At 38.0% G+C, this 25,855-nt stretch overlaps 1 protein-coding gene across 1 annotated transcript in view; it reads right to left on the reverse strand.

The window, feature by feature from the left end:
- Positions 1–25,855, reverse strand: part of CARPB (Carbonic anhydrase-related protein B) — a 150,993-nt gene that overhangs the window by 84,361 nt on the left and 40,777 nt on the right. Inside the window, exon 2 of the mRNA XM_090171781.1 lies at positions 19,487–19,534. Within this exon, the coding sequence (XP_090027907.1) occupies positions 19,487–19,534 (48 nt within the window). The remainder of the gene's footprint in view (positions 1–19,486; positions 19,535–25,855) is intronic.

Here is a 25,855-nt window from a genome sequence, read left to right on the forward strand (position 1 = left end):
CACAGTTATTGATCCCACGCCAAACTCCCGCCTGTTCCCGTTATTACAAATGAAAATGAAACGGCCAAGAAAAAGGTTCCCAACCACTCCTCCCCCCCCACTTTCCGCTATTCCCCCCCCCCCCCATACCACACCGTACATTTATAATATCGTGATTTCTGGAACGAGCCTATTTGATGAGGAAAACTTTATTAAGCATTTGTTGGTGCCTTTCCCAAAGTTTAGCTCTTTATTGACAGTCTTATTCACAAAACTTTTAAATTTAAATGAGTTAACTTCTTGAGATGTACTCGAGCAAAGGAAAATTGCATTTTAAAATTAATCGATAGTAAATTAGCAGATTAGAAATAAAAAATTATAATATTTTTGTAATTTCAGTTTCTAAAAAAAATCAAGCTTCACAATTATAAAGGTCATTTCCGAGTGCTTTTTGCCAGTTCTTTTTTATAATATAGTTCGAACAAAAACCATACGTTTAAAATAACCTTACTTTTAGACTAATCTAATTTTTTTACTCGAAATAAAATTACTAACATTAAATGAACCGGAAGTATCGAGGTTGGTAATGGTGGAGTTGGAAATATCGCGTTAATAAGATCCAGGCGGAAATTAGACGACTTTGTATTTTTTTCCCTCCGGTTTCATCTGTTTCCGGTTATTTCTTTTTTTGGGACCGTTTTTCCATTTCCGGTTTGTTAAAGGGTAATTTTCCCAAAACGATATTATTTGGCCTTCTTGTTTAGATGTATCGGGCGCGTCACTCGTGACGTAGAAGTGACGTTTCACTATGATAGCCAATAGACGCTAGCATTTAACTCTGCCTTATTCAACTTGTTTAAAGTTTCACGCGCACGCCTTGATATTTTAGCGCAAATGGGCTCGAGCGATTTCGCGCGTGTTCCCCGAAATAAAAACAATGCGCGAGCCTTTAACGCTAAAATATTAAAGAGCGCGTGGAACATTTTAACAAGTTGAATAAGACACGAATTAAAATTCGACGAGTCGCCCTTTTTATAAAGATCTAAGCTTCAAAACTGAACTGAACTCCTACGTTTCTCGTGACGAAAGCGATGCATTTAAACAAGGTCGGCAAGCGTAATGACTTTATAAAAAGGCTTATTGTCACTACATACGCCTTGGACTGACTAATTCTTCTACGCGTACAACCATAAGTAATGTAATTACCCTTTTAGTATAATTGTTTTATTCATTAATTTCTTATGAAATATAATTTTAAACTGATTGTTTCTGTTATTACAGAATTTTTTTAATTCGGAACTAAATTAATAAAATTTAATTAAATACACAAATTAATTTTGTTACTAACAGAAATTGTATAAGAAAATATCGAGCAATGTTGCCAGACGTATGATAATTATAAGCACTCGCCGATAATTTCGAATCCATCCTTTGGCAATATGTAAAGGACTATATTTTGGGTAATATGACCTAAGCGTCAGATAATGTACGATAATTTTTTAACCGGAAACTGTAACTTTTAATATTAGTTTTCTTCCGGTTCATTCAAGATTTTTACCACAGTCCCATTTTCATTGAATTTTGATTTATCATAAATGTAACTTCGACCAAGTTTAACGACAATACATATAAATGAAATTTACCGCCAATTTTGAAGCGATAATCGATAATCTACAAGCCTAGCTTAATACTATAGTACTTTTCTCAATATCTGTCAAATATGACTTCGAGACACGGGGTTTTGGTATAGAACGAAACACGTACTCGTAATTTAGGTCATTTTGAAGCGCTTTTCAGTCGCGCTTGACTATACCTAGGAAGCAACGGTACAGATGGACTTTACGTAATCGTAGCCCGTAGGGAGAAAGTAGAGCTAGGTAAAGCGAGACTGAAAGGAAGAATATGAGCTAATCGACCAACCTCTTCCTCCCCTTCGCGTCCAATGGGGGTAATAGTTGGAAAAGTTCACTTTGCAAACTCTCGAAAGGAAAACGTAGAAATTAAAGGATTCTCGCCCATTTGAGAAAAATAATTTGCGTATGTTTTTCTCCATTAGCGAATTCTGATAATATACGTTCGGTTTTTAGACGAATTGGGAAGCGAATCTCCGGTGGCGAGCTGGGAAGCTCCATTTGCGAGTCTGGTTCGCCCGTCGAGGATTGCCAATTCCAAAAGGTATCGTTCGTGGCTTCCCGGAGATTTGTCGGACGGACGCGAATGGGGTTCTGGGAAAGGCGGCATTTTAGTCGTTAGGGAATCGCCAGCGACGGATCTAACGGGGTATAGCTACGTTGCTCACGTCGAGAGTGATTAGGAGCGAAACTTAGGAGCGGATGAAGAGTGGGGGCCTCATTTGCTCTCTCTCATCTCGGCCAGTCGTCTTTCTCTCTCTCGGTACCCAGAGGATAAACAATCTCCTCAATAATCGGCAAACATTAGCGCGGGCCTCAGCCTAATGTAAATGAACTTGTAGATTTCCGCGCTTCCCTCTCGCCCTATCCTGGAGTGTGTCAATAAAGTCGGAAGGGCTTCCAATGAAGTGGTGCGGGGGGAAACGACCCGGTTGGCTTCTGTACCTCCCCCCCTTCTATTTAAATAGTTGGGGGCTACTGTAAAACGAGGGCTTGGATTTTTGTCACTCTTTCAGCTTTAATTGTTCTTAAATCGATTGACCAATATCAAACGTTTTAATTTTCTATTAAGCTCCAACCAGAACTTCGCTTACACGAATATTGACCCAACCCCGCGTTTGTTAAATGTAATAAATTTTATTTGAAATATCGAATATATATATTAATAGATAATTTTATGATAGAAATTACGTAGACACATTATTATTTTGGTTACTTATTTGACCAGGAATTATTTGAACCTATTTTAATGGATGGTTATAAAAATAATAACATGTTTAACCCGCACACTACAGACCTTCCGGGAAATGCACAGCAATTGGAAAATATTTATAAATTTATATAAGGTACATTATCACAATATTTAAACATTTATAGATTGGTTATATGTATACACTTAAAATATCTTGGTATTTATAGGATAAAATATTAATTTTGTCACTGAAATCATTACACGTTAAGTTTTGGATTAAAATTTTTTTGTATTAATTTTGAAAATATGTTTTAGCTAGGAGCAACAAACACAGCACCCCACACAAGGAGAACGCAACCCGTCAAAAGTCGTACATTTTCTCGCGTACAATTTTCATTGGGTAGGCGCTTTAGCGCCTGCTGCCGTCGGAAGGGGAAAATTCGGAAATTGTCTTCCGCCTTTCCGTAAAGCGTTCAGCATAAAGGTTCATCCAATCAAATTTGTACACAACACTGCATTAGTGTGTTTATAGGCTAGCTGCGTTTTCCCTGGTTTTTTTTTGCGCCTAGGTTTTAGTGTTTTACTTTTGGTTTCATTTTTGGGTTATGGTCATTTCTTGAGTATTTTAGTTTCTTAATTTAGTTATTATAAGTATTGTGATTTTATCATTTTTATTTTTAAATAGTCAGAATCTATATATCCTGTAAACATTCAAAAGCTTTTAGTATTGTAAATATATTTTCTGTTTGTATGAATTGAATGTTTTGTGTGCGGGAAATTCAGGGCAAACCCTAACCGAGGGGCTAACCACTCTGAGAAAATCTGTACACCGGATTACGCTTAGATTAGCACTGCCAAAGGCAGGGACTTCAAAGATTACGCGTAATCCCATTAGTACAATCAAAGGTACGGCTCTGTACACCGATTACGTGGAGTGATCAGCCCCTCGACCCTAACCCCTTCCTATTGCCGTTGTAGAAAGCCAGGCAGTGACTTAAGCAGTTTCCTCGCTTCTTGCGGAAAATTATTTGAAGTCACTGAACGTACTGAACTGAACTACCATCAAAGACTGAGGGGGCAATTTTTGTCGGGGGGGGGGGACAACATAGCCGGATATTATGAAAACTCCTATTTGCTCCATTAGAAAATCAACGGCCAGTGAATGTCTACTTATTACTAAAAATTACTAAGGGTTGGTTTCCATTAAAGGTATTGGTGGATCTTAAAATTAATTTTAAAAATACTCCGCCATGTTAGGGTATAAAAGCCGGTAAATAAGCCAGTTTTACCTTAGTGTCGCGCGCAAAAACGTAATTTTGAAATCGGTCAATTCACCCCTTGTATTAGGCGTAGCGGGAATTAGTTTGACTCTACACTCACTTTCGCGGCGTTTTTGCCTTTGTGAAAACCAGCTTTTAGGCCTAATGGAGATTTTTGCGTCAGCACCATAGATACATATAATAGTATAGATCCACAATTTTACAACGGACTGATACGGAAGCGAAAACTAGCAGACAACGCGTTTTTTACTGGATGTTCTACGTTATAGCGCCATCTATCGACAGAAAGCAAAAAAAAAAATGCCACGTGACTTCAACTCTGGATTTTTGCTACCGATAAAGCAAATGCGTTTCGATCTTGGCTCTAAAATTTTAAAATATAAAATTTATTTAAATTATAAGTTGGAAACATTTAGCAAAGGCTTCACGAGCTTGATTTAAAGAATGTAAAGTTCTGAAACTAACACACAGTTACAAGACGATGTGATGAGTAGGAAATTATGGTCTCTGAAATAATTTTATTTTGGAGTATTTGTGCGTGATTGCTTGGCTCTTTAATTCCAGGTTCTTCTCTTTGACTAATTTGTGTAGCCTAACTTTGCAATATAAATAAATAATTTTCTTGATCAAGGCGAACTTCGGCATCAAACATGCTCATGAAAGTCTGTGAAAATATCCATGCCAACTATCTCTCTTACAGTTGCCAAAGATATATTATTACTTCTGCTGTTGGTTCGATCGTGTGGCATGCAGGGCTTGCCACCACCCTCCTACGCATATTAACCCGGCCACCTGAATTAAAGGCTTCAAAAGTCGCTTGGTGACTTAGGCCTAAGGTGGTGCCTTGGGTATTAGCCTAGCTGATTTAGTTAGTTAGTTAGTTAACGTGCAAATACGTTGGTGAAATTCCTATTCTTTAGAACGTGGATGAAGTGGAATGTATCTTCGTTTCCCCAATTAGGGTCTAGACCCCTCGAAGACTAGATAATATTTCGCTTCAAAATGATTACACCATTCTTAGACATACACATACACCAGTTTCGTTTGGTGTGTCAACTGAATGTAATTTCTTTACGTAAAATAATAAATTGTTATTTCAATACCTGATCAATTGCGTGGTATTTTACAAAACCTTCCAGAGGAATTGTTTTCTTTATAAGGCACCGTTCGTCATTTCTAACTCGTTTGCCACTTTCTTTAAAGTGATCACTACAAATGAAATCAGTTTTAGATGGACTACAGTTTTCATGTTTTTTAGAGGAAATCTATTACAGTTTAAATCAATAATAAGCATACATCTAATTATACACATAATATCGATGAAATGACACAGTTTTGCAACTTAATGAGAAATTTTGGCATTGATATAATACAGAATTTTTACCAATTTATAATTTGGCATTGCAAAACGCAATCAACATTATTAGGCCTAATATACCGCGTTCTTTTCTCGAAATACTAATTTTTTCACCGATAGATGGCACTATTAGTTAGCGCATCCAGAAAAAAATCGGTCTTCTGCTAGCTCTCTCTTCCGTGCTCTTTCCACAGGCCCGTGTCCAGCGTATCTATGGTCAATACTGGCCATCGCGACGGTTTTGTCCTAGTGAAAACCAGCCGTTAGGCCTAACGAAGATTTTTAGTCGCTGCGTTCGGCGGCATGGCGTTTTTGTTTAGTGAAAATTAGTTTCATTATCCACACCATAAACTTTGAAATTCACTACTTTGAAATGTTAACTGGTTTAACGTTAATTTTCACGACAAAAGATACGCCAAAAAGGAGGTATTTATGACGTCATTGCAACATTATGACGCCAAGGACTACTTCCGTTCAGTGCAACAGATAATATTGAAACTAAATTATTATACACCCGTTGATTAATTAAGCAAATTAATTATTTAAGCGTCCTATAACTCCTCATATTTCGAACTAAAAACTTAGTCGCGAAATACGAGATGCGTCGGTGTAATTACTCACTACAGGCCTAATGGTCAAATTTAATACTTCAGAAGAAACATTTTGATCTCCGCGTTCTTTGACCCGAGCGAAGAAGCGCTTGTTTAGCGCAGCGGGTCGCCGCCCCATTAAATAACCTTCCTTGTTTTTCTTCGCGGAAGCGAAAATGTTCAACGGCTCGCCATAATTATCCAAACATTGCCTACAAAGCGACCAAAAAGGGGTATAAAAAGAACGCCGTTTCCAAAGTTGGTCAAGAAAAAGTACGACGACAACGGACAACCCTCATTAATTCGCCTTTAATCTAATTTAACGTGAAACTGGCGTTCCCAAGGTTGTGCCGAGGTAATAAAGATCGTGCTCTCATAGAGACCATTATAATATAACCCGTACTCCAGAAATAACTCGAATTACTTCCCCATTACATTCCCATTACTTAATACGAGCTGGTACAGATGTGGAGTCATTCTTATGTCTACCTGGCCGCGTCCCCTTTACCACGTCAATTGATTTGAATGTGTCCCTCGTTTAGCGAAAATTTGTAATTCACTTTTTTATATTTATCTTTCTTCTTTTACGGTACGATTTGGGGCGGGACCCGCTCGACCCTGGTCACCGCGAAAGTGCGTTTCGCCGTGGACCCGCGAATGCATTTTTACAAACGACAGGCACGTTCTCGTTTGAGCCATTTTCTCCACTCATCATTTCATATTCGCTCGTAATTAGTATATTACACCTGGCTATTGGGGTCAAGTTGCCAACACGTTTCGCCGCCTGACCCCTGACGGCGAATGGACGTTTTGTGGGAGGAAATTCACAATTTTTGTAAATTGAGGGAGATGTGGTTTCAAAAAGTCTTCACTTTCTTTACGCGTAATATATTTTACGGATGAGCCTAAGCTGTAAAAAATAGGTGAAACTATAAAGTTCAGGGGGCTGAAAAGATGGTAGTCACGTGACTTTGTGGAGAACGGCAACGCCATCTATCCTAAGAATTATGAATCATTTTATTTTGCTAATGGCGGTTTAAATTTTGATGGATCCATCTAAATTATCTAATTAATATTATTATTTAAAACATCTTGTAATAGTTGAATAAGTGGAAGTTAATTAGCTGTCTGCAGTATCTGGAAGGAATAATATTTTCTTTACCGTCGCACGGCCAACTATGAACACGAGTTACCGAATCTAAGTTGGCTGTGATATGGTAGTCACGTGATTTTGTTTTCCAATTTTAACAAGTTGGCTAAGAGCAAATTAACTTTATAGTTTCGCCTATGGTTGATTTCATACTATAAACGTTTCTTTTAATTTGAAGTCGCGTGACCTTGAATTTTGGTGAGTGCTAACGTGTGTTTGCGTATAGCTTACCACTATCTTCTGGTTAAATCAGATTAGCAGATTCCATGTAAACGTAAGTTTACCAGAACACGATGACACGCGAAACAAAATAAACAATAAATAATTTATTCTAATCGTAATAATATTATTAGCTATTCAAAAAGCGTAATAACGATTAATTTTTCCCCAAATATGTCGGTCTTTGTACCTTTGTGGCGTTATTGGTATTCCAATCAATAGAATATAAATCAGAACAAGTTCATTCGGTCTTTAAAAATGTCCGTACCTAAAAGCGCTGAAAAGTCTACTAATTCTTCTGGTTCTGGACTTTTTCAGACATCCGTAAGCCTAGGTACTTCGGAATCAATCTTGAGCTAATAGCCTAGGGACTGTCGAACGATTTTCCCGTTAAGTAGTTTTCACGTCCAATAAAATGGGCGATCTCAAATTTATAATCAGGACGATGTCGTTCCCCGATTTGTTCGGCTCTTCTCTGGCGCTAGGTTGAGCTATTTTGGAATATATTTCGCGCGCAAGCTCGTCCCAGTGGGCCAAAAGGCTCCTCCGTAATCCGGCACTATCGCGCGACGTTCAGTTACAAACGCGAGCTCGTGTTCGACTCCGTAAGCCTAGGCGCTCTTAATACCGAATTGACGAAAGTTAGTTGGACGCGAAACTCGGCCGAACTATCATAACCCGAGTACCTAAATTATAGATGTTCCTGATTATAATATTTCACACGCCTTTAGTTGTAAAGACACGGCTAAGCGAGCATCGACCCGTTTCCGGCTCTTCTCCGGAGCTAGTTTCCAGTTGCCGGGCCCGCCAATACGAACCTAATACCTTGACATCACACGCGCGAGGTCCAAGCTAAATCCATTAGATAGCGGGCCTAACTAAAAGGCTTTAAACAGAAACGCCAGTGTAGAGACGCGAAGTCACCATGACGCGGATTTTTAGAAGCAGCGGGCCATTACCATATTGTCGGCGGTCCCCGGGGGAGCTCTCCCACGAAGTCGAAGGCGACTTTAGTTTAGCGCGCGGAAACACACCTATAGAGACGTTAGCGCGATTTGCATTCGCCCATAAACTAGAAGCGCGCGTAACTACAACCTAAGTACGTAACACGTGTTGCGTTGTTAAACTCGTCGCGTCCCAGAAATGTCGTTGGTCGCGAGGGAACCATAAGTACGATATAAAGGGTTCCATTGTGGCGTCAGCGCGTGCGAAATTCCCGATGTACGCGACAACGGCATTGTTTCGAAAGAAGCTAGTTTTGAGTTACTCTTAAAGTATCCCTTAAAAGATCCTCGCTTTTAGGCCTTTGAAAAGAGACCAACCCATTTCGGTTCTCATCTATACCGCTTTAGTTATCACCCGTATTATACAAGCCGAATATCATACAAACTATAGCTAGAATAAGATTATGGTAATTTCGACAAAATGATCCTTTAGAAATCTACGCTGGGTTTCGTTTACGCCTTGTTGTCGCCGTTATTATGGTAACGATGTTGGGTGGGAAGAATTACGGAGCTGTGGGTGAGCTGGAGATTAAATCGAAATCCACTAAATCTTCCGAGAAACTGGCTTAACCCGACGTATTCTTACAAAGCGCTCGATCGAACTAAACTTGTTCAATAAAAGATTTTTGTTAGGAATAGTTTTATACTAGTTTGCTTATTGAGTATATATGTAAGAATGTTGTTGGTCTTATTGAGAAGGACTATGTTGAGTGGTCGAATTTTCCCTCAGCACGAGAGGGGGGAACCATTGAAATACCGGGCTAAGTGAATTTTTTTTAGTGTGGTTAATTTTCCGGAAAATTAAAATGCGGAAAAATTTCCGAAAAATTTTCCGCAAATTGGAAAATAAAAATAAAAACATAAATTACTTTTTAAGGGGTTTAAATTTTTTTTTAAATTTTTATCGATATAAAATGTCTAATAACAGTAAACATACTACAAAACATTAATAGTGTTACATTGTTAATCAATTTTAGTTTTACTTTTAGATTCGAAAAAATGAGGTGAAAATGCCGCTTTATTTAAATTTGCAAACAATATTAAACTAGTCATGGAATGAAAACATTTTTTATATTTTTCAGAAAAATACGGAAATTTTTCCCGAAAAAAGGCCTCGGTCATACTTACAACACTAATTTTTTTTAAAGGGGCAGTAGCTTACTTTACGCGTGTGAAGCGGATTGGAAGCATCTCCAAAAATTGTCTCAACATGTAGTCATTCTCAGTTAGTAGACATAAATTAATTTTTGGTGTATGAGTAGGTGTTTCACTATTTTATAGAATGCAGGGTCCAGTCGTGTGAAGAGGAAAAATTTGTCAAGAAAACCTTTTTCGTATGTGACTTCATTTAAAGGGCCCCACCGGCGTTTGAAAAAATTCGGCACGGATTTACCACGTGGTAGCAGATATGACCAATCATATTCTGGAAACCAACGCGTGAAACTGTTTAAATTCAAACGCCGGTGTGTCCCTTTAAGAGGAGAAGTATTTTATGAAAATCATTATTATAAAACTTCCTATATTTTATACAGGATGGAACCCTCAGCCGTGGTCCATCCTTGGTACTTCTCCTAGTACACCAGAGTGCTGCGGGTGGAGCACTTCTACAGGCGCTGGTAGTCCTAAAATAGACGAATGGGATAATTATCCAATCGCCTGAAAAAGTATTTGGAAGATGCGCTTCTAATTCTCCCATTGGTCTATTTTTGGCTTGTATAAATTGTGTTAATTTTTAGACCAAAAATTCTATGAGAAAATTAATATTTACATAGTTATTTTCAAAGTGAATGCTTTAAGAGAGCAGCCATCTTAATTTTTGTTGTAAATTACCTGGAAACCATCCCCACATATCTTAAAAGAATAGCGAGACATATCATAAATGCAGTCCCAATTTTGATAAATTTTCCCGAAAGCATTCACTTCCCGAAAGCAAAGTGTAAGTTTGTACAAAAATCAGAAACGAAAGAAATCGTTCTAATCTTTGAAAAATTCTAATCAACTTGACGTCCTCAGATAGAATGTTTTTTAACCAACGTAATCAATTTGTTAAGAGTTAGCAAGTAACTTGCGCAAAATATATATATAAAATAAAGTAAAATAAAATAAATTTACTCGACAACGAATTTTTCTCGCGCACAAACTTGGAAAGTTTATTATAAAACTCGACCGCGGTTTCGGTTTTATAATAAACTTTTCAAGCTTGTGCACGAGAAAAATTCGTTGTCGAGTAAATTTATTTTATTTTACTTTATTTTATATATATATATCGGATGCTTTTAAGAATGAGGACGAGCGTATCGAGATTAAAAGCGCGGTAAGAGTCGTCCATAGTCTTTAATTTAATTTCCATAATATATTTTTACTTTTCCAAGAGGTTCGTCCTTAGAATCGGTCTCACAATTAAGTAAGCAACCGAACATCTTTCATTAAAATTCAAATCGGACATTGTTAGTCAAACTCATTTGAAATTCCGGACTACACTTATTTGAAATTCCTACCGGAGAAAACGCGTACGAATTTCGCGTAACGGTAATATATTTATAGGGTTGTGCTGGTTACCATTACGGGGCAAACGGTTAAGCGATATATAACCGGGCGACCGATTCGAGAGTTTGAAAATATTTGTCCTCCTTCCGCTAAAATCCCAATAATTTAAAGGTTAATTCGTAGGACGCGTTCGGACCCCCCATCGAGGCGCGCGTGAGCGGTCGGAATTAATGACGAGTCTCGAGTTTCATTCGAGCTTTATCTTGGCGGTCTTGGCGTGGGAGGGCGGCGTCGTACCTGAGCTCCTTGACTCGAGGCTGGTCGGTTCCTTTTCCGCCTTCTTCGAGCCCGGGGAGAGCGCATTTCCATGATAAAGGCCGAGGAAATTCATTAGCGGCGCGTGCTCCTCCGCGACAGTCTCGAGATAGCCCCCTCTGGCGGATGCGTGACACTGACCCCTCCCATCTACAGCCCGCTTAGTTTCGCCGCGGGTATCACGGACACGGTGGACGACTACGACCCGACCCTCGATGCAGATTTCCTTCGCGGACGTCACGAGCAGGTTTTATTCAAATTGGCCTCAGACTTGTAAATATAGTGAACGCGGAACCCTCTACCGAGCGATTTTGTGAAAAGAACAGGATCTCTTCTCATTGGTTTTCGAATCACCACCCTTTACCTTATTTCCAAAAGGTTACCTAAGGCACCATCTCACACACTGAGAGAAAAATATTGCGTAGAAATTACATGGAAATCCTGGACGCACAGTAGCCCGGAATGTTCTGTATTTTTTACAGAAAGTTTCGTAAATATCTTTTACTTGAGATTCCTGTAATTTATATAAATAGCTCATAGTAAAATTTTCAACCAGAATCATTGTATTGTATACAACTGAAATAATAATTAAAATTTCCAACACGCCTGTAAATTTTACGGAATTTACATTTAAAAACTGCGTGAATATAGCCAGGAAATATTATATATTTTATTTGTTCTTCCTACCCTTTTTAAAATAATTTTATGTACACTAAACATTTCCGTAATTAATTTTTAACCAATGAGGTACTTTAATTGGAAAAAATATTCAACAAATTTGCTAAATATATACCAATAAGCTACAGCAGAACTCGAGTCCAAAGCAAGAGCCTTAGACACGTGCACAACATATAAATGCAACTCATTGACTCGGAATCCAGACACGTATTAAACTTAGTTCAAACCATAAACACTAACGCGATGAATTTGCATTTAAATGTATAAACATTAATTTGTTTTCATTTGATAGGTAATTAAAAATATGACTACATTGGGGCTTGTACGAGATGTCGCTAAAAATATCTTCTTCATATTAGTTGATTTACAACAAATAATACATTTTTATGGATTATTACTTTTTGGTAGCAATTCAACTTCGACCACAATAACTACAGGAACTACCTGTATTTGAAATACCTTAAATCGTCTTCATTTTTTACTGTAAATACGTAGTAATATGTATTGAACAAATATATACATATATAACATTTCTACCATAGAAACTACATGGCTGTCCTCTATTACAAATATCTGAAAAAAACCTCTAATTTTTAATATAAACAAATAGTAATATGTACCGAAAATGGATGTATATATTACTATTCAACGATAAATACTAGATGAAGCCCCTGTATTTTAAATACCTATGAAATATCCTGTAATTTATACTGTAAATATTTCTTGAATATAGTAATTTAAACAGTACTGTACTGCATTTAAAAAAATACAGAACGGGTGCTGTAAAATATTTCTGTAAATTCTACAGTTTTTTCTCTCAGTGCAGTGTTTCAAAGATCCCAAATTTTGGCAAAAACTATAAAATAGTCTGTTACAAATAATATGTAAATTTTTATAATAAGGAAATAATGGAGAGTGATGCAGCACCAAACGTTTTTAGCTGCGACCGCTAGCGGCGATGTTACTTTCCCTGAAGGAGCACAGGGTTTACGTTGGTGTCATTCGATAGATATTAGCGAATTTAGAACGTGGAATAAAATTCACAGCCCTACGTTGTTTCAAACAATAATTAAAATACAATTTCTTTAAATTCGAATAAAATTAGGATTCGTTTGATTCCGAAGTAGAGCGGTTGAATTACAAAGTTGGGCGGACTAATTTTTTCAACTGATGATTTTAAAATCGATAGAGAGCTCTAGCTAAACCTCTTTTTCTCTCAAGTGAAATGTAGTTTCTTTAAAAATTAATAATAATCTTTAATAATCAGCTAGGCACCACCTTAGGTCTAAGTCCTCCAGCGACTTTTAAAGCCATTAATTCAGGTGCAACCCTTAGTGGTGTAGTTACTTTCCCTGAAAGAGCACAGGGTTTTCGTTGGGGTCGTTCGATAGATATTAGCTTATTTAGAACGTTAAAAACAATTAACAGTCGTAAGTTATTTCAAACAATAGTTACAACTAGTTGAAGGGTTGGAAAAACCCATTTTGGAGCATGTTAACATTTATTTATTCCGAGAGACGCGTGTGGATAACTAGAATTTTTCCAACGATTATAAATGAACGTTACAATTAGTCCATTTAATATATTTTTAAGTTTCCATTCGCAAACTATGGCTATAAATTATATTAGCTGGCAATATACAGATGGAAATTAAAAGTAAATAACGTTCTCTGAAAGAAAAAAGTAACATTTTTCGGAGAAAGGTTTCAATATTTTTAAGCGTATTTTATCTTTTTAATGAAAGACTTTTCCTAAAAAAGAGAGCCGAGATAAAATAATATAATATAATCGTAAATGTTATAAATTTATCTTTATCGAGAAATATTGTTTTTCGTTCGAAAGGTTTTAAAGTAAGTGTCGGCTCGACGTGAAGTTATACTCTTTTTTCAATGGATGTCGCTAGCGTCGAAATCAAAAGGCGGTACTTATGGGTACCCCTCCTATTCATCGGATCGTTTATAAATTGGCCAATAACATAAATAAAAGTAATTCTAAACATTCGTTTTTACAAGGGATGTAAAATTTAAACTAAATAAAGTTAAAGTTGTCTAATTACAATGCTTCTCTGATGACGTTATCATTTAGAAATTTTAAATTTTTAGCTTTCTTAGCCAATAAAAACGCATTTTTTCGAAGAATCGGATAGATTCATGGCCATCTCTGATAACTAAAGCCTTTTCATAATACAGGTGGCAATGATAGAGTCGTAGTTGCTATTATACATGGTTTCAAACTGGTATCAGTATTAATCGAGGGCTAACCACTTCCTAAAATTCTGTACACCGATTACCCTCAAATGAAACTGAGTACAGCCTTTGGCAATGCTAATTCTATAATCAGTTTACGACATTCAAAAGCTACAAATGTGTACACCTATTACGGGGAATTATCAGCACCATCGGTATTTATCTGATAATTAATTCGTTTTTATGTACTCTAGCGGTTACCGGTACAAATTAGATTAAGTTAATATTCTTTCTAATACAATTAGGCCTATGTGTATAAATTAGTTTTATCAAGTGGTAACACTAATTTGCGCAACGGTAGAACTATTTTGCTATAATTATTTCTAACCAAATTTTCGCTAGGAATTTTTAAATCTCAAAACCCAATTTTCTCCAAAGGTTGCGAAGGGAAACTTCAAAAAAATACGAAATGGACTAATAATAACGTTTACTAATAAATGTTGAAAAAAGTATAGTTATCTACACGCGTCTCTCGGAATAAATCGCGTGTTAACATGCCCCAAATGGGTTTTTCCAACCCTTCAACTAGTTGTAACTACTGTTTGAAATAACTTACGACTGTGAATTGCTTTCAACGTTCTAAATAAGCTAATATCTATCGAACGACACCAACGAAAACCCTGTGCTCTTTCAGGGAAAGTAACTACACCGCTAAGTGTTGCACCTGAATTAATGGCTTTAAAAGTCGCTGGAGGACTTAGACCTAAGGTGGTGCCTTGGGTATTAGCCTAGCTGATTATTAAAGATTATTATTAACTTTTAAAGAAAAAACATTTCACTTGACTGAAAAAAAGGTTTAGCTAGCGCTCTCTATCGATTTTAAAATCATCAGTTTAAAAAATTAGTCCGCTTAACTTTGTAATTCAACCGCTCTACTTCGGAATCAAACAAATCCTAATTTTATTCGAATTTAATAAAGGAAAATAATTGTATTTTGGGGAGCGAGTTTTAAAATTTAAAATCCTGTAAGAACTCTTCTCTCACCTATTTAAAATTGCGAATATAATATTCATACTTATTTTTAATGTACAAATTGAGTTTTTCTTTTTATTGTATCAAGAATGTATTTATTTATACCTGGGGAGAATGTCTATGTCGAGACGGTTTTTAGCCTTTCTCTCAATCCACCCGTTGGTCCCCCCAATACGCTCCTCCGCTTAAAATAAAACGAATAGTCCCGTATTTCATTGGCTGCTAAATATAAATAAATACATTCTTGATTGTATTATATCAATTTAATTTATATTTTTCTCAGACTGTTTGTCTACTTCGTTCGTATGGCCAAGCAAATTATTAGGCGGAGCCCAAAACTAACAACTTATTCAACATCTCTTCAACGTGAGCTTTAGATGGATACCCCGCTCGCCACGCGTTGATTTCCCGCCAATGATGGTCAATAAACGTAGAGCTGTAACACCGCCCATCTACAAGCGCTGACATCTATCGTGGCCACTTTACGAGAGGAACTAGGCTTAGCAAAATAACTTTTCTATTCCTGACACGGCTTTCGTATCGAAAACACTCGTTAAAGAACTCATACCCGGCGCGCGCGATGACGATGCTAGAGAGTTCGAGACTGTAGAGCGGGAAAGAGCGTCGCTCCAGGCTGACTTTTGAAAGGGCATCGCGTTGTCTTAATGATTCGTAACCCTTTTTCCAGGAACTTAATTAGCTATCTTCGGGCGTCATCTCGGAGTTGGGTGATTAGCCGTTGTTACACTTGGGTCTCTGCGTACACCTTTTTTATCTGCCGCTTCTCGAAATACTTTATCGGAACCAGCTCCAAAATCTTGTCCTTGCTAATGTAAATGGTCGTTTAAATTCTCCATCTTCTAAACGGCAGCCTTCTTAAGAGGAGCTTGTTTCCAGTTGTTTAAATGAAGAGGGAAGGCAATCAGCTTCGAGATAAGGTACGCCGCGTTAATTTCCACTGAATAATTTAGTTTCAAAAAGAATTTATTTTTTTCCTTTCTCGTCCTCAGGTTCGCCACCGTTCGTTGGACTTCTAGATTTCTCTTATCTCTTTCGGAGTGTATACTTGTCTCGGAAGGGATCTTGGCCGTTATAGGTCAAAGGTTTATACGGACGAAGGCGGACTTTTATTTGGTGACATTAAAAGCTTCCGGAAAACGTCGCGCTACATTTTATTTACGCTATTGCAGTTTTCCGAATCCGACCATTCTCTTGAGAATGGAATTGTACATCGAAGGAGTGGAATACCGCTTTGAATTTAAGGTTAAGGCTGCTAAGTGCCTGACCTTCTTTTATCGCTCGGATCGTCACAAGTTAATCTATTTGTTCTTACTATTTAAGTAAAGAAATTATTTAAAATAAAATGGAAAAATTAATATTAATATTTTTTTGGCATAACACTCTTAAAAAAAAGGTGTATTTTCAAACCTTTAAGGGTTTTTTCTTGTCCCATATTTAAAACCTTAACAGGTTTATAAAGGATGTTATTCTACACCTTAAAAAGCAGTTTTTCTGCTAGGGTGTTTATTTACACTGTTTGGGGTGCTTATGTCCTCCGTTTTGGTTCCTTTGTTAACAGTTTGTGGTATAAAACTATTCCCTTCAGGGTTATTATCTTCTCCCTCTAGGGTACAAGATCACTCCTTTTAGGGTACCAAACGACTCCCTTCAGGGTGTTACACTACCCCCTTCAGGGTTCTATAATACTCCCTTAAGGGTTCAATAATACTCCCTTTAAAGTTTTTAACTACTCCTTTCAGGGTACTAAACTACTGCCTTAAGGGAGCTACACCCTTACCAGGTGTTAAATCACTCAATTTACGGGGTAATATAACACCCTTTTAACACCTTTTCAAGTTTTTAATTTGGGACAATAAAAATCCTTTAGGGCGTTTAAATTAACATTAAAGAGTGTTTTTTACAGATATTACACCCTTAATATACCATTAAAACACCCTTTTTTTAACAGTGTAGAAGGAGAGATTTCCTGGAATTTACTTGATCTCGAATGACTAGGAACAGGAATCCATACCTCTACTTGGAATGCTTATCTTGCCGTATCGCGTATGGTAGGATCACTTTGACGGCTTAAGCGCGCTCCCCTCTTGTTGTGTGTTTAGTTAACATAGTGACGTCAAAAAAACCGTCAGCCACATCGAGACGAAAATCTGCCGCGATAAGCATTCCAAGTAGAAGTATGGATTCCTGCTAGGAAATGTAACTCAATAAGTAGGATTTAAATTTTATATTGAGCTGCTGAAAACCTATTTGGTTTTACACCAAGACTACACCAAACATTGCACCTATTCGTTCCAAAAATGTAATCACTTCTCGCGCGTCTACGTTGAAAATTTCAAAGCACTTCGTCTAAAACTACGTCAGTTATTTTGGTTAGAAAAATTCTTTCGCTCGGTCAATATTTGCAAAGCTTTCCGGTATCGTTAACAGTTCAATGTTAATTTTCGTGAGACGGGAGTAGCTAAAACTATTACTTGTAAATTAATATCGTAACTCAATAAATTACCGAGGCATAAAAAAACCTCAACCGCATCAACGAAATGGGCCATCTAGAAATTGGAAAAAATTAACAAGCTTTGGAAAATCGGTGAAATAAGCTAGAGCAACTTTTTTATTTTTGAACTCATCACATTTTTATTCAACTTCCCCCTTTTTGAGTTGGCGCCCGGGGCGGTGGTTCTCAATTTAGTCGGCTTTTCCGGCGAGAAATAATGAGAAAGCTCCAGTTCGTCCGACTAACAATCTCTCCACTCTACTCTAGTCGGCTCTCCCAATGGAGAGACGGCGCGAAGCTTATAAGAACCGGAAATAGCCTGGGCTCGAAACCGGTGATGAACTGTAGGTCCGAGTATAATCACGTTAGTTTCTCCATTAGCGAGTGTGGCTTGATCGACCCCTATTTCCAGGCTGCGCCACTACGGCAACTCTGTTAAAATCATCTCATTCCCCCGAGCGAACTTTCGGGGTCACCGCGAAGTCGCCTCGAACCGCGGCGAGAGCAACCTTCACCCTTCTCCTTCACCTTCGACTCGAGCGTCGGGTAGAGCGCCTCTTTGATGATTCTAATAAGCTGGCACTTGTAGCGGTAATCGAGAAGAATTTCGGATGGTCGCGGTTTGCCCCCCCCCCCCCCGCACCACCAATTATCGATTCGAAAATTCAGACTAATATTAGAGACGGGAGGGAAGTTTTTCTCCTCGTTTCGTCTTCGCTCTGCTGTGTCGTGCTCACCCCATCATGACTATTTTTTTCTTTTTTTTCTACGTCCTCATCTTCTGAAAATTGGAATGTTACTAGGGCGATATTGAGGAATGGTGGTGGGGGGGGGGGGGGGGTCGGACACCGCGTTTTAGAAATTCAAACTCGTTATCAACTTCTCGCGTCAAACCTCGAGCCACCGCTATAGATCGGAGGGAGTCGTAACCTTTTCTTTGAATATCATTTTCAAGAACGGAAATTGAGAGAAGCGCTGAAATGGAGCGTGATGTATACTGGAAAATGGGATGAAAAAATTGTCGAGTAATTTGACGGTTCTTCTTTTGTTTGCGCGTGGTTTCCGTTGCGGAAAGATACATTTTTATTAAGCTAAAATAGAATTTGCAGCGAGTTATCGAGAGCCTAATAAGTGTAGTTTTATTAAATTTCAGTAATTTTCTCATTTACTACTGTCATTGGAAATGCGTAGGGGCGTGTTTTTTCCTCCGGGAGTCAAGAGACAAACATATTCCTCGTTCACCTTCGCATATTCTTGGTTAAATAAAATCAATTTTACCGCTTCGTCCAATAATTTCAAAAAACACAGCACCCCACACCAGAAGAACGCAAACCGTAAAAATTCGTGCATTTTCTCGCGTACAGTTTTCATTGGTTAGCTGCTGCCGTCGGAAGGGGAAAATTCGTAAATTGTCTTCCCCCCTCCCGTAAAACGAGCAGCGTAAAGTCTCGTTCAATGAAATTTGTACACAACACTACGTTAACGTGTTTAAAGGGTAGCTGCGTTCTCCTTGCGTTTGTTGCTCCTAGATTTCAATTAGGAGGTTCATAAAAATGTATTTTGGTAAATATTTTGGAAAATTGAGAAATTCCTTTTGCGCAAACTATCAAACGAAGTATTTTTTTCGCCTCTAGGTCACTCGCAACGGAGGCAAACGAACGGGGAGAGGAGGAGCCCATTGTTTCCGTGCGAGATTTGACGCGTTAATCGCACGCTTTGGCACCTTCGCCACAATACTATTGAAATATTGCCTACGTAGTCTTCCGTGCCATCTAAAAGCCATTCAATTTCTCCCTCACTAACACCTTAAAAGCCTGTTTCCAAAATAAAAGGTGTCTAGATCTTTAAAGAGAAAAATTGCGGCTTTTCCTTACCAGAAATCCCTTCGTAGGTCCACCATTCCTCCCAACTTCCAATCACAACTGCAAAGAGAAACGAAAATTATCAGATCGACTAGTTTAAGCCCATTTATTCGATTAAATACGTTTCGAAGTAATAGACGGGTTAAGAAGGCGTTTAAGAACGTGTAAAATAAACAGTCTGCACTCAATAAAGCTACGTCTACACGTTCCACCTACGCGTTTTCCAAACGTGGGTCGAACCCATCTTTTTTTCTTATGACTTAATATTTATAGGGATAATAAGTAGTAATAGGTCTGCAACGAGTCGATTTCGAGAAACATAAACTTGAGGTTTAAACCGTTTAATTCAATACTGTGTTTATTTATACCATAAGTCTATAATATTGTTCCATAAGTCACTTTAGGAAATATTTTACTGGGAGCTAGTAACGGAGTGACGTCACCACAAGAAGAAAATCTCCCCCTTGCGAGGCGCTGTCAAAGGCTACGTGTGACGCATTAGCGAGTGGACGCAAAATGGCGACGAAGCCCATAATGCAGTCTGTTTCGTGAATAGCTCTAACAAGGAGAGTACCCGAGGTGTTTATGGCAGATTTTGTTCAAAGTCGGTCGTAATGCAGACCTATATGAGAGATGAAATTTCCCAAAAGGAGACTTTGCACTACCCTCTCGATTTGCCATGGCAATAGAAAATGTTTTGATTTTCTCGAAAAATTTTAAAAAAATTTAAAATCACGAAATGGGTAATTTGTACCACATTTAGGTAAATTTCATCATTTTTGGGTAAAATTGTAACAATGTTTTTGTAAAATAAGGAAAAAATCTTATTTTTGTTTTAAGTGATCAAAGACATTTTCGGTTGCCATGGCAAATCGAGTGGGTAGTGCAACGTCTCCTTTTGGGAAATTTCATCTCTCATATAGGTGTACATTACGCCCGACTTTGACCAAAATCGGCAATAAACACCTCGGGTATTCTCCTTGTAAGTGAAGAATAGGAATAGGAAGTTTCACACTTATGATCATACTTAGAGAGTATGATTATGTTAAGATGATCCGTGGGCATCAAGCTCAAGTTTCCCCCTGGCACGGTACGCGGAAGGCAAAATTGTCCATGGCTAATTTTCCCTAGCTCCTATAAGTGTTTAGAAAATGACCGTTATATTGGTTGGCGTTGTAATCTCGCGTGCGACGGAGGTTCAGGTTGACTGACATATTATTAAATTTTATATTTTTTAAATCCAAACTACGTTACTTATTTTTAATTCATGGAATTATTTGTAAATATTTTCCATAAGAAATGGTTTAATAGAGAAAATATATTAAGTAAGAAACAAAAAATATATCGGAATATATGTGATAAATGAAAATCTGTGGGTTTCCGAAACGGTGTCCATTTATCATACATATTTTAACAAAAAGACTATACTAAGTTTTGTCCAACTTTGACCACTGATACTGGATAAACTATAGAAGCTAGGGAAAATTGGCAATGTACAATTTTGGTCCTTTGATCAGGCTTAACAACATATTTAAATTTGAAATAAATCCGTAGAAATTAAGTCATTTCCCATAGAAGAAGTGCGATGTCCTTTTACCAGAAGTAAATGAACCGAAGTTATCAGAATCGGAGGGCGTTTTCCTGATTAAAATGATGAGAAAATCGAGTCAAATAAAAGTTAATTTCCATCCCCGTCTTTTGACGCGATAAATTGCACTTGGGAATTGTGGGTATAGCTATTTCTGTGTATAAATAATGGTTTCATAAAAACAAAAACGGTTTTTTCTTTCGGCCTAGGTGCGCGCAAAACTTTAAATTCGAGGCCAAAATGTAACTTCATAAGGAAAACGTCTCCAACATGGGGAGTATATAGCAGTCTGATAACTTCAGTTCATTTATTTTTGCTTTTACTAAAACACCGTTATGTGTAGTGTTTATTTGTTTAATTTAATATACACGAAAATAAAATGGGTACAGAAAATAGTCAATAACCTTTATTTATTTAATAAATCCGTTTAAAGTTTCAATTAGGTTAGGTTAGCTTACGTTACGTATTTAAAATAATTAGAAATATCATTGGAACATTATAATATACATTATGGTAGAAATGTGTCGTACAATGCGAAGTGTTTCCGTTTGAAACTTTGATCATTTCTATTGTTTACGAAAGGGTCAACCTATTACGAAAAAAAAATGGAAGTGCAGCCAATAACATTGTGTTTTCGTTGTAGGAACGGCGCGGCAAAATGCAATTTCTGAAGCGAAGATCAAAAATCAACGATATAAATATCGTGACAACGTCAAAGTTAAAGGTACACTGTTCGCAATTCCGTCCACTATCTGTCTTCTATATTTCACATTTGGCAATATTTCGAAGTTGCTCACTTTCGGATCAAAACTGGAGCGGCCCTCCAAAAAAAGCCAATCGACTCGAGATTGCGGCCAAAGCCAAAGACCTAGCGAATGTTCCGTTTCCGGATTTCAGTTCGTGTCCACTATTGTGGGCTGTCCGCCTTATAGCGATTTAGAGGGAGGGAGGCGGGCAAATCCTGATAAGTGTACACACACCCCTCGCTCTCTACCTGTATACGTAAAGGAAATAGCGTGTTGCCCTTACAGTCCACCGGACTATCAACCGATTGTTCAATTAAAGGGACGAAAATGGTAAAGTCTTCGTGGCTATGAGTAAAAATATATATACAATCTGTGATTTTGATTTGTCCGTGGATTATAGGCGCAATGGTCGGAGGAAGGCTAGAGAGAGAAAAAAAAAGTATTTTTTTCAGATTAAGGAAAAGTTTGTTTAGTTATTTTTCTTTTCCCTTTACTTCTGCAGCGGAACGATTGAGTTAATGAGAAAGACAACGGGACAGAAAATAAAGCTTTTTTCGAGTCGGTTTTTTTTTAAAAGGAAATGGACGAAAAGCGGGTCTGTAAAGGTAAATTTAATTAAAACAGCCGTGTTTGAATTAAAAAAAGCCTAGAAATCTATATAACGCTATGAAATAAAACGTTTTCTCCGAAATAGCACACTTCCTTCACGATAACCCCGTTTTAAAAAACATGTTTTGAAAATTAAGACTCTTTTCACTTTGAGATTAGAGCTCTGCGTAACAGATAAATTAACTGACAAAATTTCGATTAACCGAAAGTATTTTGGTTAACTGTTTATTTATGGATATTATCCATGGATAAACAACGATTTAACGTGCAAAAATAATTTATATTTTCGGATAATTGTAGGTTATGGATAAAAACATAAGCCTATCAAACGACTGGCGAAAGTACAGCGCTAAATCCACCCGGTGGCGGAAAAGAGAAACGTAACGCGTCCCGCAATGCATGATGCCAGCTGCTTTAGTAAGAGAGAGGTGCGTAGAGAGAGAAAGGGGGAAGGAAGAAGCTTCAATTTATCTCTACCAGGTGCCGATACTATCGCCTGATTTCTTCTTTTTCGCCCATCCAGTGGTCGTACAAAGGGCACTATGCGCGTTTCAACCTTAGAGGTTATAGGCTTATGATAAAAGTAAAATAAGTGGTTAATTTTTATCCAAACGCTGAGCTCTATTTGAGATTATAGGAATAAAGAGGGAAACGAACACGCGAAAGTCGGAAGTCAACCACCAATCCTGCCATGCACTATCAGACTATTACTCGCGTTTTGATTACATTGTGAAAATGAGAAACAAAGCGCTTTGAGAACCGTGACGTTCTAATTTTCGATAAGGAAGTATCCTACCCACGCGGGGGGGTTCCCAAAATTTGAGAAGTTTGTAAAATGAAAGTTTTCATGTTATATACTAAGTTAAAGATTTCTAGAGTTAATATTAATGATAATCAGCTAGTCCACCCTAGGCCCAAGTCATCAAGCGACTTTTAATGCCTTTTTTGATTCAGATGACTGGGTTAAATGGCGTAGGAGGGTGGTGGCAAACCCTTAATTTCACGCGAGAAAACAGATCCCTACACTAACTATTACCTTTAATCTCTACAACCTTCCTTTAATGATAAGAGGTCAGGGGAACAGCCCTTTAACCAGGTTTTATATTAGCATATCAAAATGTTGGCTCTTTAGTTATAAAGTTATCTAAATGTCTGAAAAAATATTGGATATAGTTGGTAAAATTAGATTCCCGAATCCGACCTCAACCTTCGATACGCCCCGGTAAGTCTTACTTCGCTTCTTCCCGGGCAGTGGAGCGCACAGGCGTGGTAAGTGGGACACCTTTACAGGGGCCAGACCTATTTTAAGTCTATTTTAGCATTTAAAGCGAAAGTAAACAACAGTAGGGCAATTTCGACAACGGGGATTAGATGGAATAAACAAAAGTGGTTTTGAAGTCGACAGGACCGGAAAGTAGCTTGACCAAAGGACGTCTAGGCGCCGAAGCTCTGTTTGGAGCACTCGCTTGTTTTAGTCTAGACAGTCAACGTAAAATATTCTATAGAGTCTCGAACTAATAACTCGGCTTTGTATGTCTAAATAGCTCTTGCATATGAACACGTATTATTAAAATATTACATTTACGTCTTTCCTCTTTTGCACCTGTACAATTTTTGTTCAATAATTTGAACAAGAAACAAAGATTGCCCTACTTTTTATATGGGAAACAGCGGGAGTTTTTATAGAGTAATATTATACGCGTTTTAATTTAATTAATCTAATTAATTAAGTTTAACCAATCGTTTAATTTAATAGTGGCCCATAAAAACAAAATCCAATTAAACGAAGGGCATTAATAACTCGACGTTGTCAGTTAAGGTTGAAATATTCCAAGAATTTTCGTGCAAGAAATTCTTCACGAAGACTCGGTAAAGTGGTGTAAGAAAAAAATCGAGAATGATTTTTTTTTTCACAATCAAAGCTACGATACTTGGGTCAAAATAGGATCCTAGCGTACGACACTAGACGGGAGATATCTTATCCGTACCAATAATGAGGACCTCTTTCCGAACTCAACGTGAAAATATAGTTGACGTCATTTATTAGAAATTTCAACGCGCATTCCACGCACTCGATCGGAGGTCGGTGGGTTATATTTCGATATCCTTCGAATCAAACTAGCATCTTCCCGTTGAATATTCGCAGCGTGGCCGGAATCCGGAAGAGTGGAGGACACGTACGTAAGGGCGGCGGCCAAAGATCTTCGCTAATAAGGGGGACACGCGGATATAGGATGTCGCGATTCCTCCACCAATCTCTATTACCTCGAATAATTCGGATGAGGTGGGAGAGGGGGCGGACAAATATGACTAGTGTCTATAGGGTGGCTCGCGTTGGCAAAAGGGAGGGAGGTTCGAGGTAGTGCGAAGTAAATTTAACTAGGGACCATAGTTTGACACAATGACAAATTGACTTCCATAGATGATGATCCGAAATTGTAGGAGGCGACCGTTATCAGTAAACCACCATCGTGGATTAAAGACGCGGCTTTAATTACTAAGGGGCTTGAATTAATCAAAGTCGGCCAAAACTACCCCCCCCCCCCCCCTGGAAGCCGTTAAGCATCAGCGTCGCCATCTACCGGAGCGGGTAGAGGAGCGGGGTAACGCGAAAAGACCATATTAACCACAAAATTAATTAAAATCAACACAAAGCTAAACGCGACCAGAGTGAGTTTTCTCTCGTTGTTTCCCGGAAAATGGCTCGCTTCTGCCGTTTCCGATAAAGGGTGGCGAGCTAAACAATTATCAACTTGTTTGAATATTTGACCAGAGCAAAGGCCTAACTTCGAATTAGATTTGAAACCCCTTTTGTAAACGTTGCTCTCTCTCTTTATCCTGCCCCGTTTCCGGGAAGGAGGAGGAGTGTCGACGGAAACTGCTGGGCATCCAATCGTATTTTCTATCTGACCTTAACGGCAATTAGCGTTGGCCCGCTTAAATAGTTGCTTAAACAAGCCCATATTCGCGTGAGGTTATTTGAGTGGGGAAACTCTAATGACCGCGACTCGTTGCCTAAATTTCGAAACAATTACGTACTACTGGTTCGCGAGAAAATGTTACAATGATAAATACCCCTTTCCTCTCTCGTATAAATGTGATTTTGTTCTTTCACAGCGCCACCAACTCGCCAGATACGGCCCGCCGTTGACGCTCCAAAACGGACGACAGGAAGTCACGAATTAATATACGCGGATAATTGTCGAGCGAATTAATTGTTAATTTAATATAGCTTTTGATATCGTTTAATTGTGATGAATTTTGGTGACTGGACAGCGTACACTGCCGCCGGGGCCTGATTGCTTTCGAATGTTTGGTTGGTCGCTTGGCCCCCCTTTTTTATTACCATTTGAATCACTCACCCCTTTCGTTAATTTAAATTTAATGATTCGGATAATTAGGGTCGTTACAAAAATATATTTACAAATAATTTAGCGC

This window comes from Leiobunum rupestre, chromosome 4 (genome assembly GCF_980474605.1).
Source record: "Leiobunum rupestre chromosome 4, qqLeiRupe1.1.hap1, whole genome shotgun sequence".
NCBI lineage: Eukaryota > Metazoa > Arthropoda > Arachnida > Opiliones > Sclerosomatidae > Leiobunum > Leiobunum rupestre.